Source organism: Hippopotamus amphibius, chromosome 15 (genome assembly GCF_030028045.1).
Source record: "Hippopotamus amphibius kiboko isolate mHipAmp2 chromosome 15, mHipAmp2.hap2, whole genome shotgun sequence".
NCBI lineage: Eukaryota > Metazoa > Chordata > Mammalia > Artiodactyla > Hippopotamidae > Hippopotamus > Hippopotamus amphibius.
Genome location: NC_080200.1, coordinates 38906075 through 38925831, shown reverse-complemented (window position 1 = coordinate 38925831; position 19757 = coordinate 38906075). Strand labels below are relative to the sequence as shown.

Sequence of the window (19757 nt, the reverse complement as noted above, 5' to 3'; positions counted from 1 at the left end):
TCATATTACTACCATTGTCACTATATGGTACCATATATTAATAAAGAAAAATAAAAGGACTCCTTATCATGGTGCTATCACTTAGAACTTGGACATATTCTAATTCATAAACCTAATGGAAAAAAATGAAGCCTAGAAGTTATTAACGTATAAAATATTATGCTTTTAAAATGGGAAAAATGTTACGTTCTTAAAACAACTTCATTGCTAAAAAGGCAGTGTTTCTATTCTTCCGCTACAGTATGTTAATAAAATGAAATGCTCTGAAACTTAGAAATAAAGTATAAAAAACTTATCCTGTCAAGGGTTAGTTTCTCCTGTAAGTATGTACTTAGTTCTCTTTTCCTGCATTTTCTTTTTCACACTTACTAGATGTCCTTGCAGAAAACTACAGATTCAGAGAAACATAATTTCAAAATTAACCCCCTTCTCAAACCACAAAATATATGAATGTTAACCATTTAACATTTACTAAAATTAGCAGTTTTGATGAAAAGGTAAATAAAAAATTTTTCAAAGTTATTATGATTTCCAAAAAGCACACAAAATTTGGAAATTATTTAGAAAGGAGTTTCATTTTCTGCTACCTAATATAAATGTATTCGAACTGCAAGAAATGTTTCTGAGAAAAATGTCCACTCAGTTGGAAACTGGAAAATCATAAGTAACAACTAAAAAACAATTTACAATGAAACACAGCATATTTGTCATAATCATCTGCCTATTTTCCAGGGATAGAAACAGATATTAAGGCTATGTTTTCAATGGTGGCTAAATTGTGCTTTCATATTGTTTCCAGAATTACAGAAAAGAGCCTTATTAATCAGTCTTAAATGAAAATATCCCTTTTGAATTAGAATTATCCCAAGTAGAGACTGAACTTTCTGTATGTAAATAATTCGCATATATCAGGAATAAGAAATTAAGGAAGACACTGGTAAGATTCTAAATTTTTGATTATCAAAGAAACATTATGCTTTCACTTTTAATTACCAGGAGTTCATCATCACTAAGCTTCAAAATATTAGTAATAAGAATAAATTATTTTAATAAAAATTTTTTGTAGTGATCCACTACCTTACTAATCATCTACTGATTTAAATAAACAAACCTTACATATCAAACCCTTTAACTCTTACTCTAGGAAAGAGACAGGCAGAAATAGCAAGAAGAACGCTGAATTGGTAAATTTAAATAACGGGAATCTCATCCTGCCTCAACTGCTGATTGAATTACTAATTAACCTCAAATCATTAGGTAGCAATTTCAATACTACCTTAGCTATCACTGGTAACTTAGCTATCACTGGTAACTTAGCTAACTGGTAACTGTACAGGTTATTAAAATGTAACAATGCCTGCCCTACCACATAGGTTTTTAATGGTAAGAATAAATTACTGCTTATGTTTAGAAATCATTAAAGACCTTTCAAAATTTAAGAATTAGCATCCTAATAGTCACTTAAAATCCTAAATTATTAGACATCACATATTTTATTGGAATTCGGTCACTCCCCATCCCCATATGTTTTTATGACTATCAGTCACAATACCTAGCTTAACGTCACTAAAGATTGGCGTGCATGTAGAAGCTGTAACAGAGGGTTACCCTCTCCTTTTATAACTGAAAGCTGTAAAGATGACATATCTTAGTCATACGGAAAGTGTTCGAGAATGAAGCTAACCTAAAAGAAAAGAGCTGAGAAATGGAGAGACAGAATGCAATTAACATTTCTCAACCACTGGGTCATTCAGCCTGAAATTAAGACCTGACATTTGGTCTTCCTCTTTGTGAGAGCAAATAAGTTCCTTTTACTGATACTTTAGCTCTGCTCAATGGGGTTTGTTATATTTGTTACTTATAAACCAACTTAAGCATTCAACAGTATCAGAAGTTCACAATTATTTTATAAGCATAACAATTAAATTTAATTTTTTAATATAAACAAAACACTGTTACATAATATCTTATTTTTAAATGGGATATGGGGCTTCCCTGGCGATCCAGTGGTTAAGACTCCACCTTTCCACTGCAGGGGACACTGGTTTGATCCCTGGTCCGGGAACTAAGATCCCTCATGCTGCACAGCTCAGTCAAGAAACAATATGAATGAATGAATGAATGAGGTAAAGGTTTTGATAGCATGTCACTGGTATATTCTGCCTATTAAAATCCACGTGCAACATCAGTCAATCCATTTGTTACCACGAATCCACAGAACTTTCTTACAAATACTAAAATATTCAAAGGGGGCCGTCAACAATATTACATTCTGACAAAGTTAAAATAGAAATCTCTAGGCAATAAAAATGTCTAAAATGCTTATTAGAGTTATTAACTTTAAAAAAAATAATGATCAGTTAAAACTGGGCAGTTAAATGTTATTCCCATTTTACTTATATGACTCTGAAGGTAAAGTGAACAGTGCTCCTTAAATGAGCAACAGACAGAATAACCCAAACTTTAAAAAAATCTTATCACAAATTAGAATTCCACAGCATAGTCTTTTCAGAAGGCAATTTATAAGTAGGTTTTAAAATAAAAAGCACAAATGCTCTTGGCTAAATAATCACACTTTTAAAATTCTATTTTGCACAAAACAGTACACAAGAGTGTTACTAATGCAGTATTTAAAACGCAAAAAGAAGTAGTAAAAACTTGTACTTTCTAATGATGGAATGATTAAATAAATTACAGTATATTATGCATATGTATGTATATTTGGATGCATATACACACACATACATATGGATGCATGGATATGCACACACACACATACATCTATCAACACACATATGTAGGTACAAAAAAACAGATCTACATTTGCAGAAAAGGAAAGGACTCTGATATATTGGGAAGTGGAAAAAGTGCAAACTACGAATCAAATCTCAAGATCTCATTGAAAAAACCTTTATGTATACATACAATAAATGGTAAATAAACTGAGCATTATATTACAAACTTCTTTTTGTTTAGCTTATTTAATTCTCACAACTCACTGAAATACACACACACACATTTATAATTATACCAGAGAAGAATAAATATCTTCGAGGGGTTACCTTTGAGGAATGGTATTTTTGTCAGGATGAGGAGGTGAATGGGAAGATGTGAAAGAAGAATTTCACTTTTTATTGTAGGTGTTTAGTACCAGTTAAATTTTTATACTTAACATATAATTTTGAAGTTTTTTTTAAAACAGAACAAAATAAAGATTCTTCTGGAGCTTTTACTATATGAGATTAAACACAGGAAAAGAGGACTTTGAAAATATAAAAGAGCTAAAATATTTTCATCTTTAAAAACAGGTCTTTAGATTATGAGCATGTTGTTAGTTTTAAAAATAGAATACTAAGATTATATTCATCAGCAGCTTGTTATACGCATTACTCTATCTAGTGAAATGATGTCAGAAGGCAAGCATGGGTGTGTGACATTCACATGGTTCTAGGATCACATCACTAGCATGCTCTCTTCATACCTTAAAAGGAGGTTTAATTTTGGAGATAAAGTCCACCCTCTACAACATTTTAGCCCCACTGATCTACTAAATTAACTTAATGCTAACAGGCAAGTTGTACTTAATAACAAAACAAATGCTAGTACAACAAAAACTGTTACTTACACTGTAAAATCACCCCAATGTAATACAATACCTTTAATTAAACACTTTTGTGCCAGAATTTGGGGAAGAGAGGGATATAAGAGTAAAAAACATAAATACAACATATTGCTCGTGTTTAGTAAACTTGGTTTAATAAGATAGTAACACACAATAAATAATAACAAAAGAACAGATAAAATTTAGTAGACTCATATATAACCTATTATGGGAACAGAGTAAAGGGTGACCAAACAACTCCTGTCTAACTAGTCTCCTGGAGTCAAAATCCTGTTTCTTATTTTCTTATTCTATAGAGCTATTCTTAGAGATTTCTAAGGACTTCTAAATTTTACTCTGTATGTAAATGAACTTACAGATTTTAAAAGAATACCAGCTCTGTAAATATTTATTACTTTAGCTTGCCAACAAAATAGATTTCAAAGACACATTATATTATGATTAAATTCAATAAGCATTTATTTTGTGCTAGGGATTTGGAGCACTTTTATAATAAAACCTACAGACTTTTATTTACAGCAGTAGCTCTTAACCAGGGCTGATTCTGTCCCCTAGGAAACATCTGCCAATGCTTCGAGACATTTTTGCTTGTGGCAACTGGTGGAGGTGTGCTACTGGCAGCTAGTGGGTAGGGGCCAGGGATGCTGCTAAACACACTACAATGAACAAGACAGTTTCCCAAAACAAATAATTATCTGGCCCAATATGTCAATGTTGCTCATGTTGAAAAACCGTGTTACAGTAACAACTTACTGATCTGCAACTCAAGCTATTAAGCAGACTCACCTTTTTAGAGTCAACAAAAATGCCTAAAAAGTGGCAAAAAATGCAAAAGAAAACAAAACATAAACCTTAGGTTGTAAGGCATTATCTGTTATGGAGTACATATTATGTGCCAGGCACTGTACTGCGACCTTCCCTCTAACTGCAGCAAAATTATCTCTGAGTAAAGAAATCTGCCCAAGACTGCCCCCATATACTTGATCTGAAGTTCATGCTTTTCTCACTGTATCACCAGGCAGCCAAATCAGTTTTTATCAAGTCTCATGTTCATAAACTTTACTAACTGAACAGCCCCTCACACCCTGACCCAAGGGTTAGTCCCTCATATTGCAGAAAAATTCTAGTAAGTATGCTTATCTGATTTTTAAATCCATAAATAATTTAAAACAGCAAATAAAAGGGCTGCTACAAGCTGACACCAGAGCCAGAAAGAAATGTGAAAACTGTAAACAAAGGATATGGCAAACAAAAAACAAACAAGAATACAAAAAGCTCAAAAGCCTAGAGCCTTCATTACAGAGAAGTATCCTTCTATACAGAACAACAGCAGAAGGAAAGGAGAGAAGAAAGAGGGAAGTAAGGAGGAACAGGGGAAGGGTGAAGAGAGAGGAGAGGAAGCAGGGAAGGAGGTAAAAGGGAGGAGGAGAGAAGAGGGAAGGAGAAATGGGAGAAGAGACTGGGAGAACACAAATCAAGGAGAGACCAACTAGAGGCAACAACTTAGTGAAATACTATGGGAAAAATTCAAAAAGAAACAAAGAAAGGGAGGAGGGAAAAAGGGAGAGAGGGAAACTGACCTTAACCCACAAGAGACTGGGATCTAGGTTGAAATAATGGAGAATAGAGAAGGGAAAAAGAAAGAGCTGTCCAACAGATTCCTAGAAATAGGTGTTTAAATCACTCCTATTCCAAAAAGTTCTGTATGTGCACTGTCCATTATGGTTCGTAGTTACTAGCCACACACAGGTGGCTATGAGCGTGGAAATATGGCTAGTCTGAACTGATACGTGCTATGAGCATAACATACACACGTGATTTCAAAGATTTAGTATGAAAAAATTATATATCATTAATATTTTATACTAATTACATAAAATTATAATAATGTGGGTATACTGGATTAAAGAAAATATAAATTTAAAGTAATTTCACATTTCCTTTTACTTTTTTAGTGTGGCTCCTAGAAAATTTAAAATTACATATGTGGCTCATGTATTTCTACTGCAGAGCGCTGCTCTAGATTTTTGAGACTGCTTTAGGATCCATTCTGGTGCCAAAACGAAGTAACAGAAATCACTGCCATTCTTACATTCATTCCCAACTTTCAAAATCCTAGTTGTCAAGAGATGTGGAATTACCTGTCTAGGTGTCAACCACATTATGACAGGAACCATGAGTTCAAACAGGACATATACCTCTATTAATTATTTTTAACAATTAAATCTAGGCAAGTGGTAAGATGTATTACTATTAGAGTTGCGTGAAGAATGATGACGTGAAACTGGGAAATTTAATAGAGGGAGTGAAACCAGGAGATGCAATTTGCAACCCTGGAATAACTCTAGGTCTTAAAAACTTGACATTATTTCACTAGCACACTGAAGAAATATATTTCAAGATTTTCATTACATTCATAAAAATGAAAACATACACAGGGATACTTCTGAAAACTCCTTCACAAGCACTTATTCAACGTTTTTGAAAGTTGTTTTTAAAAAATCACTTTGTCATTCCCTCATACAAAATAATTTTCTCATCTGTTATATAAAAATAAAATGCCAGAAATTTCAAAGTTTCACTAAGAAAAAATAAGTGCATGTGTATGTTTCCCTAACTATGAGAAGAAGAAAAAAAAAAACTAGTCTATTTTGTAAATATTTATTACACAACACCATATTGAAAAAAAAATTTTGTTACATAGTGACTATATTCTCATCCCCTTCTATTTCTATGAAATAAAATCAAATCCAAGCCACAGTCTAACTACCAGGTAGCAAAGAATTAAACATTTTGCAAGGATTAAAACAGTGCCACTCAAATTTTAATGTACACCCAAAATCACATGAGATATTCATTAAAATGTAGATTCTCATTCAGTAGGTCTGGGGTGGGGTTGAAAATCCTACATATCAAACAAGCTCCAAGGTGACACCAATGCTGTTGGTCTATGAATCAACTTTGAATAGTAAAGGGTTAGAACAAACAATTATCCTACATTTAAAACGTAGAATAGGACTTCCCAGGTGGCGCACTGGTTAAGAATCTGCCTGCCAATGCAGGGGACAAGGGTTCAATCCCTGGTCCGGGAGGATCCCACATGCCATCGAGTAACTAAGACCGTGAGCCACAACTACTGAAGCCCACACACCTAGAGCCAATGCTCCACAACAAGAGAAGCCACTGCAATGAGATGCCCGCGCACCACAATGAAGAGTAGCCCCTGTTCACCACAACTAGAGAAAGCCTGTGCACAGCAACAAAGATCCAACGCAGCCAAAAAAAAAACAAATAAATTTATGAAAAATAAAAATAAATTAAAAAATAAAATGTAGAATGGGATTTCCCTGGTCCACCAGTGGTTAAGGACCACCTTCCAATGCAGGGGATGTGGGTTCAATCCCTAGTCAGGGAACTAAGATCACACATGCCATGGGGCAACTAAACCCATGTGCCACAACTAGAGAGCCCACATGCCACAACTACTGAGCCCCACATGCTCTGGTGCCTGTGCACCACAATTAGAGAGCCCATGCACTACAGCTACTGAGCTTGTGTGCTCTGGAGCCCACCAACCACAACTAGAGAGCCTGCATACTACAACTACTGAGCCCACGTACTCTATAGCCCATGTGCCACAACTAGAGGAAGCCCACCGCAACAAAGAGCCCACATGTCCGAACGCAAGATCCCACGTGCCACAACGAAGATCCCACATGCCGCAACTAAGACCCAACACAGCCAAATAAATAAATAAATACTTTTTAAAAATAAATAAAAAATAAAATGTAGAACAGGGAACGATACTCAATATTTTGTAATAGCCTATAAGGGAAAAGAGTCTGAAAAAGAATATATATACGTGTATGTATATAATCTGAATCACTGTGCTCTACACCTGAAACTAACATGACATTGTAAATCAACTGTACTTCCATAAAATAAAATTTAAAAATAAAAAGAAATGTAGAACAGTTTATATTTAGTAAACTAAAAAGGCAAAAAAAATTTTCCCAAAGAAGGCATTCTGTTATCTATTTATGGCATCACCTCAAATAACAGGCATTTCAGTGATTCCAAGAGTTGGCTGTCCAGCATTACCAGGCTCAAAAGCATACCAATCCATCTATCAAACTCATGAATTCTTGGCTGCTAATAGAGATCAAGTCAATATTTATTTGGGACAAGGGCCCTACATTTATCCTGAGCTCTAATTGAGAACCAGATAATGGGAATAGAGTACCAGGGAAAGACAGAGGAAGCTGTAATATTTCTCCGGAAATTATTACACCTATGAAATGCAACACACACATACTTATGTACAAATATATTTATCATATAATATCACATAAAAATGAATATAAAAAGGCAAAAGAAATACATCATTATGTGAATGATAATAGAGAATGAATTATGGACTTCTGTGGTTTTTTTTTTTTATTCTCTTCTGAACCTACCAAATTTTTTTACAACAAGAATATAATACTTCCCATTATTCAAATATACTTTTAAATTTAAAAACATATGACAAAAATCCATGAGAAGCAGCAGAGGAAAGCACTGAAGGAATACTCAAGAATTTCTTGTTAATGGTGGTCAAGGAAGCACCTAGTAAGTACAACAAGGAAAAAGAATTTAAGATGACAATATAAAGAATGAAGTTACTTACCTTAGTAAAATTATTCAGATGGCCTAGCTTTCTCATATTTGATACTCCTTGCAATTTGGCCACATTTTGGAGAATCTCCCTTAAGTTCGCAGAAGGTTCTAAAACAGACAAAACAATTTAACATAATTTTAAAGAGTATTTTCTTAACCAAACACACAAAACATGCAGTATTAAAACTTCACAACTTTGGTTCTTGGTTTTTTAAAGTCTTACACACTATCTCAAATCTATCTACTTAGGAGACTTCAAAGTCCATGTGGATTACTCACTGAATGACCTTCACATCTCTACTCCACTTACACCTGTGGTCCAACTATGTGTATCATCACCTGGAATTATTCAACCACTAATTCTTAAATTTCAACCCCAACCCCAAGCACAACTTTCACTTCTGGCCACAGTGTACTGGCACAATAGTGACAGGCACCAATAATACTGTCCTATTTGAATCAACCAAAAAGCTGAATAAAATATGTAAAACGACAGTTCTCAAGACACTGGACACCAAGAAGTAAAGAAAAATAATCTCTGAGAAATGAGAAATAAAGTATGCCCTACAATTGCCCCATCTTACTGTCTTTGGAGAATTTCCAGGCCTTGTTGCTGAGAGGAGAAACCCAGGCAAACTGTCTGAGCTGAAGAGACAGAGTTCAGCATCCAAGAAGACCAAAAAGTCTTACAGAAGAGAGCACTGCACAGAGAGAGAACACTGGACATCTGCAAACGGACCCCTTACATAGTCAGTATAGCAATAATTGGTGCATGTGTGTGAGGAAATTATCACTTGAAAGAATTAAAGGGAATATGAGTGCCTGGTGTTCATACAGGACAGGGAGTAGTGCTTGTTCTTAATGGCCACGTTGAAAACCTTAACAGTGCATGGGGCATTGGTTAGAGTATTCAGAAAAGTCTTGGCTCAGTAGTGGGGAACAATCAGATATAGACTAAACATTTCTTTGATCCTACCTAACAAATCTTTAAAGCAAGATCTGAAAGAATTAAACTGTGCCCAAGTAACTGTGTCTCAGACCAAAGCTGAAGAAGAATCATAAGAACAGAAAAAATAGGAAATACCTAATGAGGCAAAATCTACGGTGATTAGCATCCAAATATCATCAGACATGCAAAGAAGCAGGAAAACATGACTCATAGTAAGCAGAAAAATTAATCAACTGAAAATGACCCAGAACCGACATACATGTTAGAATCAGTAGAAAAGGACATTAGAACAATTTTTATAACCGTAGTCTGTATGTTCAAAAACTCAGGGAGAGGCATAAAAAGTGTAAAAAGCACTCAAATACAGTTTCTGGAGAGGAAAACTACAAGGTCTCAGATGTAAATGTACTGGATGGGAATAAAAGCAAAATAGCTTTGAAGACAAAGCAATAAAAACTATTCAAAATGTAACTGAGGAAAAAAATTAATAAGTGAAAAGACCATCAGCGAATTATGGAGCTTGAAGCAGCCTAACACAATTACAATATGTGTAACTGGAGTCCTCAGAAGACAAAAATAGGGGATAGAAGAATTGAAGAAATAATAGATGAAAACTTTCCAAATTTGATCAAAATAAGCCAATAAATCCAAGAAGCTCAATCAACCCCAAGCACAAGAAACAGGACCAAAACTAGACCAAGGCACATCATAATCAAATTGCTCAAAACCACTGGTAGAGAAAAGTCTTAAAAGCAACCAGATAAAAAAAGACAAGTTACATACAGAGGAAAAAAGAGAATGACAAATTTCTTATGGAAAAGAAGGCAAATAAGAAGACAGTGGAGCAACATCTTTAAAACACTGAATGAAAAAAAAAAAGCTTTTAAAATGTAAAAACCATTCTTAGCTCACTTGCTTCACTAACAGGCCAAAGCCAGAAACTGCCCTGTGGTTGGTAGTTTGACAATCCTTGGAATAGAGTGTCAATATTCTTCAAGCTATTTTTCTATTAATATATTCCACATCCTATTTGCTTTAAACAAAAGCACAATGTAAAGAAGAAAAAAAAATCTGTCACATTACTGATATTTTAGTTTAAGAGCTATTATGACTTCCTTTGAGATATTTATCTGTTAACACAAAACTAAGGGGCTATTTGTTTTGAATTAGTGTTTTCCTCAGCAAATGAAACTGCTCACATTGTTCTATAAATTTAGCTTGCATCTGCCTACCTTCCACCATTGTTATATTCAATGTAAGCCATGACAGCCACGAACTGGTTAGTGTCAAACTATTAAGCATATTGCATATTCCAGTTATTTCCAATCACTGTGAAATTGCTACATGCTCAGACCATTCATTTCATTTCATTTCAGAGCATTTCCTACAAATTTTGAATATATATATTTTTAACTCCAATGAAATTCAATCTAATTTTAAGTGGTTTAGGGTATGTCTTTATAATTAGTGACTCTTTTAGGTTACTTTAAATGTGGAATGAGAACAGCTCATCATTGGGTGGGATCAGAGCTCATTAAAAAAAATTGCAAGAGACCATGAACAGATCGCTGTCAGCATTTAGTAATATCGTTTTGTTATAAATGCTATCTGTTTGGAGACACTAAGGAAGAAAAATTATAAGTAAGCCAATGACTTTTAAATGATTTAACTATATTTGAGAACTTAACACAATTTTTATAACAACTCTTACTGTAATTCAGAACTTAACAGTAGTCTGCAAAGCCAGAGTTAAGGATCTTTAAAGTTAGTGTGAAATTCACCTAACAGAAATATATAACATAACCATTTTACAACAATTTATAATTAAATTGTCAGGCATCAAACAGTTTCACTTAAGTGAGGATACAGTTACTACTATGTAATGTGACAGGACTAATAGTTAAGATGATTAGTCTAAAGATATATTCTTCACAAAGGCTTGCACATTTCTAATTACTGCCTATTTTCTAGGTACAAACTGACTGCAGACATTTTTGAAAAGCTGCAATTTTGTGACAAAAATAAAAGCTGAAGTCTAAGTTCATTCATTCAAGAAGTATTCACTGAACACCTATATGGTCAGGTACTGTTTTAGGTACCGGGAATATATCAATGAGCAAGGTAGATCCTTCCTTACTGGACCTTACATACAAATGGAAGAAAACTGATAATCAACAACCACCACCACAACCCCTATGCACACACTATGAAAACTGACAGGTGGTGAAAAGCCAATATTGGGTCAAATGTTTGCCTGATGAATAATACAGGCATAAAATGAACCTAACACACTATAATGCAGGTGGTGTCGTCAATCCAAATCAAAATGAATCAGCCTTTCTTCTTTCCCCTCCTCACCCCTTTGTCTTTTATATAATTAATTACCAGGAACCCCCAACTAGAATTGGAATATGGAAGAATTTCAAAGTTTCCTAATATATTTCCTGAAAAACAGAACATGTTTCCTCCCAGAAACTATGTTACTTACCAGACCAATTCAATAATAGTATTTAGGGCCATTTTAGACATGATATACTACGTAATGTTCATGTGCTACAATGTTCCTATGGGGAACTCTAACTTGAAATATTAGGGTAAAGAGCCCCTGGTAATGAAACGAGCAGTCCCTGGTTTCTTCCTTACATACTAGATTAGGAGTACGGAAACTTTTTAATAAAAAAGGCCCAGATAGCAAGTATTTTAGGCCATAAAGTCTCTTCTTCTGTTGTAACCAAGAAAGCAACAGTAGAAAATACAGAAGTAAATGAATGTGGCTATGTTTCAATAAAACAGACATGGCTGCAGACTGCCAACTCCTACCCTAGACAGTCAGAAATGAGCAAGCTGAGATCAGCCTGCTTTTCATTGAGGGGGAAGGGGAGAAAATTTAAGGAGAAGTTTACCTCTCTTTATTTCTTCCTACTCTCACTTAATGTTTCCAGTTTAGCCTCTCCAAAATTGTGCTGTGTGAGAAGTATTGATATAAAGCAAAAGTGAGATAATCCACTAGGCTTTCTTGAAACCCAGTAGTTTAGCCCAGAACTGACTTAAGGGAACAAGAAAGAAATAAAAAAAATGTGACTAGAAAAAAGAGAAAAAAAAAAAATTGTGGCTAGCTGGCGATGATGGCCAACCATTCAATTGTAAGGAAGCAAAACACAAAAGAACTGCTAAAATTACAGTTGCTCTTTTCCTCTTATTGTGTAACTTGTAAGTCCTATGCGTGTTCCCAATGACTGACTCTGGAGGTAATGAAATAACTATAGTCAATACTCAGCAATTTAATATAAGCACATACATGCATACATAGATACACATATAAATACAGAAAACCACCAAGAGAAAACTACAGTAAAGAAACCTCTTATCTATATCTCTATACATCTACAGACACATACATACATATATTCATTCCCCCTTCAGTTTAATTCTCCACATGTGTGCACGTACACACATGCACACATGTATATGTATGTATATATATATATATGCGTGACTAAACATGCATTTATTTCAAAACGTTTTCAATATATACTGCTTTGTAACATGCTGCAAAAAATCATATTAATACCTTTACCTGTCAATAAATATACAGCATAAAATTGATTTTTAAACAAACTTAGTTTCAAGTACACATACTAGATTAATGACCAAAAACTAGTGGCATACATCTGTTTGGGAATAATAGAAAGAACAACGCTGAAATAAAAAAGAATTGGATTCAAATCTAGCTTAATCACCTACAAACCATGTACCCTTGACTATGTCACTAGACCTCCCAGGCATCTATTTTGTCATATCTACAGTGAATGTACTAATTACCTAACCTTGAAGGCATTGTTACAAGGTGTGAGGTGCAACTTACTCAGCACAGTGCCTAGCCCATAGACAGTCAATAAATAGCAACTATAATTAAAATTAGTCATTTGCTTAGCAAAAGCAATTTTTATGGATCAATCAATCATGTGAAAGTTATGTGGCTAGCCCAAGTAAATGTTTAATTTACATATTAGTGCATCTAAAGTAATGAGTTTTGGTTACATGTTCTAGTGCATTACTTTTATGCTCATTTTTTGAAGTAAAAACTTTATTGTCTTATTTGCCTTCTTGAAAATGTCAGGAATTGGGAGTGGGAGCAGAGCTGAACAATATTTTTTGTGATTTATTTGTGAATACACATGAACAAATGCTAATAAGCAACAAGCTAGAAAAGTTGGTTGCATAAGAATTTAAAATTAAACATGACTTCATAAATCTAACATGTACTTAACAATATCTTTAATATTATCTATGACTGTGAGCAGACATAAAGAATTAAAAGTATATGGCAATAACTATGGTTTGGTATTACCCTTGTAAAAGCCAGCAGCAAATCTGTCTCCTCCACCAGCAGGGACACTGGAAATACATCTTCTCATCTTTACCCACAGGTCCAAAAGTTAAGGAAGCACTGCTTCAAACTATTTCTCTAACATTTCCTGAAATTCTAACAATTATTAATATTAAAGAGTTATATAATTCAGTAGGGAAAGGATCTATCCCAACGATAGCATCCTGGGAAAAGGGCCTTCCTTTTACCTCTAACGCAGAGGAACTCAAAACTTCATAGAAGAGCCTATTCCATCTTTGACACAGTAGTACAAAATTGTCTCTTATACTGATGCTAAACTCTGTACCTTTGTAATTTTCATCCATTTGTTCTGGTGTAACAATCTGGAATGCAAAACAAGTATTATCTACCCTCACATACTGAAAATAATAATTTTTCCTCTCAAGCAACTGCAGCAGATAACCTTCTTTTAATCATTAGTGTATTTTAAGTATAAATACTGTAGTAGAGATTCGCAAGGAAAAACCTATCAATTACTACTGCAAATAAATCAGTTTAGTTATAACTTTCTTAAATGTTAGGCTTATCATACTGAAAACTGAACACTTTTGTAGGGCTACTTTAGAAGAATGATGGACATGAAGCACCTCTTGAGAGGGAATGATTCGTACAGAGGTAAGAAGACTACACAGCAAGATGGCACTAGATTTCTTCAGCCTGGCATGCTCTTTGTTTCCCTATCCAATTTGGAGGAAATCCTCATTCTTTAGAAGTCTTGCTCAGATGTGTAAGGGTTTTCCGTAACCTACAAGCTCCCTTCTTTATGTTCTCATGATACATTCTTTGCACCACTATCGCAGCAGTTATGACAGAACACATATCTGATCTGCCTAGGTTCTAATTTACACCTAATGTGCCAGTGTAATTATTAATACCACCTCCTTTCACTTCACAAAGTATCTCAGGTTGTATTATAAATGATATGACCACCATAAGTATAGATAGTTAAAATTCAATGACTGTAAAATTTTCTTACAACTAGATCTTTTCTCTTCTTTTCCCAGAGACTGGAAGAGAATAGTTTTGTTGAGTTCTTGTCCCCATGTCCTACTCTTATCAATACAATAAGGTAGGAAGAGGTTAAGGCAGCTTCCGCTAATCTGTAACATTTTAACATTGTCTTCCCAGTGACCCAGGGATTCAGATCCATCCTTCCTTCCTCCCTTCCTTCCTCCCTCCCTCCCTCCCTTCCTTCCTTCCTTCCTTCCTTCCTCCCTCCCTCCCTTCCTTCCTTCCTTTCCTCCCTCCCTCCCTCCCTGCTTTGGGTCTTCATTGCTGCACACAGGCTTCCCCTAGTTGTGGTGAGCAGGGGCTACTCTTCATTGTGGTGTGTGGGTTCCTCACTGTGGTGGATTCTCTTGTTGCGGAGCATGGCCTCTAGGCGCGTGGGCTCAATAGCTGTAGCTCACAGGCACTAGAGCACAGGCTCAGTAGTTGTGGCACACGGGCTTAGTTGCTCCATTGGCATGTGGGATCTTCCTGGAGCAGGGATCGAATCTGTGTCCCCTGCATTGGCAGGCGGGTTCTTAACCACTGCGCCACCTAGGAAGTCCCCAGATCTCTTTTCCTCCACTTCAACTCTGGATTTAAAATTACCTCATTTCACACATTCCTTTCTCAATTTTTACAAAAATATACCTTTTTTTCCTATAATTCCAAAGGATCGCTCATTTTGAATGATATCAAGGGGAAAAAGGTAAAAACACTAATGGTGGTGGGCAGGGGGGGCAAAAAGGGCCTTCTTGAGGTTTCTCACTTCTACCTTTGAGTAGATAAATTAAACATGTGACATCTACCAGTTCACTGATGTGATTGTTTTAAAATTCTATGAAAAAAAACCATGTCTTTAACTGCTTTATTACAAGTATGTCCATTATATAACTGTAAGATATAGACCAGGATTGATCTAGGCACAAAACATTGAAAATAAAGTCAGCTGGAAATAGTTAACAATTCATTTGAACAGAACTTCTATTAAAAGCTGTATGGAGGGGTTTCCCCGGTGGTGCAGTGGTTAAGAACTCGCCTGCCAATGCAGCGGTTTGAGCCCTGGCTCGGGAAGATCCCACATGCCGCGGAGCAACTAAGCCCATGCGCCACAACTACTGAGCTCACACTCCACAACTACTGAAGCCTGTGTGCCTAGAACCCATGCTCCGCAATGAGAAGCCACTGCAATAAGAAGCCCACACACTGCAATGAAGAGTAGCCCCCATTTCCGCAACTACAGAAAGCCCACGTGCAGCAACGAAGACCCAACATAGCCAATAAATAAATAAATAATTTTTTAAAGTTGTATGGATACATAATACTAACAATTAGATTTATATTTTCTATAATATTTATTTGAAATCATTATTTTCACTAAATCACAAAATAAATGGATATAAATGGCTTAAAATACCTTAACTTTCAACTGACAGAATATTCCTCCTGATTTTCCTTAAATGTTTTCCCTAAAAAAAATAGCAATAATATTATATAATGGGAACAGTATAGTGGGAACACAGGTTTCCCCTCTAGACTGTATTCAGCCATTTTATTACTTACACAACTAAAAATAGAAATATATCCTATAAAGTGTAGTTTTGATCTGTACTAGAGATAATATTTATATTATCTAAATATAACCTTTATATTTAGATTTCTAAGTTCTATTCAATTGTACATTTCAGGACTCACTGAAGCCAACTGCTTAGGTGAGGAATATTAATAAATATAAGATATGGTCTCAGCCCTGGAGATCAAAATTAAATGGGAATGGAGATATATATAACACTTCATAGTAATACTATGAGAATAAAATAAAACAAGGGTGTTTGATAGAGACATTGGAAACAATGTCAGGCACAGAGTGGGTGGTCAATAAACACTGGGTGAAAGACAGACTGAGCAAGAGAGTGCGACAGTTATTTGGGGATGGACTAACATGGGAACTGATTCTTGACCATAAGCAATAAGTCTTCTAGGCGTATAAGATGGGAAAGAGCAAAACAAGATGATAGGTGATAAAGGAAAGTGGAGCTGCATGCCAATAGCCTTATAAGATATACTAAGAAATTTAGACATCTTTGGGCAATGGATAATTACTAAGGAAGACATTTATGCAAGTGGATGGCAATGATCAGCTCTGTGTTTTAGAAAGACTGTAGGGGAGAAGAAAGGCAAGTTTAAATAGAGGTTACAAAAATCTTCCACGCAAGAAGCTTCATCAATAATGGATTAGAGCTGGAAGGAAAGGTAGAGGGAGAATCAAGGATGAGTCCAGGCTTCTAGACTGGATACACTGACGTGTGACACTATTTACTAGTAGGGAATCCTAGAGCAAGTATAGATTTAGGGGAAATTTTTTTACCATTTGTAGTAAGCATATACACCAAAAACAAATAATGACAAAAAACACCTCATGTGTTATACCTTAAAATGATGAGACAAAATAAATGGCTATTTGGCCCACATCAGAAACAGACTTATAGACCAGTGGTTTTCAAACTTGTGTTTCTAAGAAATAAATGAATTACAAGAAATACTGATTCCAGAGTCAACACGTCTGGAAAGTGACCCACATTTGTGCCATTTGTAGGAGGCACCCCAGTGATTCTCATGCACACTGAAATTTGAAACATGCTATAAAGACTACTACAATGTCATGTAACTAGATTCTGATATCCCCTTGGATTATTTGATCTGAACTTTAGAAGAACAGATAAGAGCTACTCTATGAAATAAGCTTCTGTATCATTTTCAAATAAGAATATATTAAAATATGAAATAATTTCTACTGACACAGAAATAATAATTAGTACATTATATATAATATATTGTGGTAATACTTTTACATGAAAAATCTGTTTTAATCTCCATATCAACCATCAAGGTAGGTGCTATTATCATCCCCATGTTAAAAAATGAGTCTTAGAGACATTAGTTCATTTGCCTAAAGTAACATAAATACCAGACATGGTATTAAGGTTTGAACCTAAGCAATCTGACTCTAGAGTCTATCTTACTCCGCAATATGCAATCACCCTGCATTCTACCTCATTATACTCGCCTGTCTTTCAAGGGAGAATGTAACTTCAAGGGTACATACCAGTTTGTAATTATACATTTACTTGCATGATTGTTTGACATTTATCTCCCCATAAGTCAGCTTTGGTTCACTATTATGATGTCATCCTAATACCTAGAACAATGTTTGACACAAGGTAGCCACCCCCAAAAATATTTATTGAACACCCCAGGTCACACTGTGAATATTAAAATACAAAAATTTACAATGGAAATACTATCTTATGCTTAATTATAACACTAGCTATAGTAGAGAAGTATATATAAAAGAGGAGCAAATAGGAAAGATCACGCTGCTTTAATGTATCTATTTTTCAAATTCTGAGGACCAAAAAATTTGCTACCCCAAAACCTAACTGTAACATCTTTCTATTGCTTTGAAAAGGAATCTCACTTTCTAAGGTAAGAACAAACCTATTTAATATAATTAGCAATGTAAGTGCCTTGACCCATTCAAATTTGTCAAATATAAAAATTTTAAATGGCAATGTCTAGAAATACAAAAAGAAAGAAAAGGTAGAAATTTGAGCCTGCCATCTACCTTTAGAAAATCACCTTCCTGATCCTTCCCTATACACCCCCTCCCTCCAAGAATCTTGATATTTACATCCATGGCAGTACTAGAAATCATGTTCCCAGGCTGCACTAGTTACATAAAGAACTGAAGCCTATTTACCTTACCTAATAATCTTCTAATCATTACATTAGTATCTATTTTTACATGGTAAGTAATTTGTGAATTTTTAAAGATTTTTCTGATAAAGATGGCTTAGATGTTTGCGGTGGAAAATGAAGAAGAGCTGCTTGTTAGGGAAAAAAAAATATGAAGTGCTTTCTTAGAGTTCATTTCTTTCCCTTTTTCACAATAAAATTAGAGACCAGTAGAATGTTTGGGCTTATAACTCTAGTTACGAGATAACTGTAGTACAGAATTGTAACCAAATTCACATAGCACTTTTACTTTGTACACATGTACAAAGTATACACAAAGAATACACAAAGGCCATTCACTAGGCTACAAAAAAGATTTAAAGAAATCTTTGTCATGACATTTATTTTAATGCTATTTTTCTACAGAAAAAAAGTATGAAAAGTGCTGTCTACAATTAGAACAACATTTTCTAAGATAGTAAAAATAACTAAAAGCAATTAATGTATAAAGATTACAATCACTGGATATTCTGCTAAAACTTTTATGTCTTAATCTATTAAATCAGGTTTCCAGTCCCCTAATTAGAAATCTTTCATTATAAGAGAAAAATTCTGTTTCTATCTGAAACAATTCACTATGTAAATGAACCCTGTAAAAGAATAGAACAGCTGTGCCTAAAAGCTGAGACAATTAATTGTTATATACACCCAGCCCATTAGATTTATTTACAAAGTTAGTTGTACATTTTGCTTGTACAGCTACTTTCATGTTTTTCACGAAACGACTATTTATAGTTCAGATCACTTGTCTGACAGGTGGCTTCTATGAATGTAATTAAGGACTTCCCTCTTAGAAACTAATAAAGGACCAAAGGTTACAAATACACTTTGGCTGCAAGACACAACTTGAGTGTGGGTTAGAAATCTGAAAAATGCTATTACAATGTTATTTTCCAACTTTTCCATTTCTATTCTTGGTTCCACATCTTACTGCCTAATTCCAATAATTCCATCATTAATTCGTCACTATTTCTCATTAACCCTAAGTCTCTTTCACTAGCTTTTACCTGTCTTAAAAAAAAAAAAAAAAAAGCTTCTGCCCACTGTTTACCATTTTTGAAGTGACATTACTCCTTTCTTCTACCAACTCTCTCTGAGACTTAATTAATTCTTACCTCATCATCTAAATTTTACCAATCAGGTATCTACTCGAGCACTCCACTAAAGTTGTTCTCTACAAAAGTTTACGATTTCCCCAATGCAAAAATTTCTTCTCAGTTTTTCAAACTCCCTGACTTTTCCATTATAGTATACTACTGGCCACTGCTAACCAAATTCACCTTCTCTCTCTTGGTTTCTATAATTACACTGTCTTGGACCTCTTCGTACCTATTTCTCACCACTCCTTGTGTACC

At 34.8% G+C, this 19757-nt stretch overlaps 1 protein-coding gene across 4 annotated transcripts in view; it reads right to left on the bottom strand.

Moving 5' to 3' along the window:
* RICTOR (RPTOR independent companion of MTOR complex 2) overlaps positions 1-19757 on the bottom strand; it is a 126032-nt gene that overhangs the window by 84203 nt on the left and 22072 nt on the right. For all 4 annotated transcript variants that reach the window (XM_057710240.1, XM_057710242.1, XM_057710241.1 and 1 more), the window contains exon 3: positions 8292-8389. In XM_057710240.1, coding sequence (XP_057566223.1) covers positions 8292-8389 — 98 coding nt within the window. The remainder of the gene's footprint in view (positions 1-8291; positions 8390-19757) is intronic.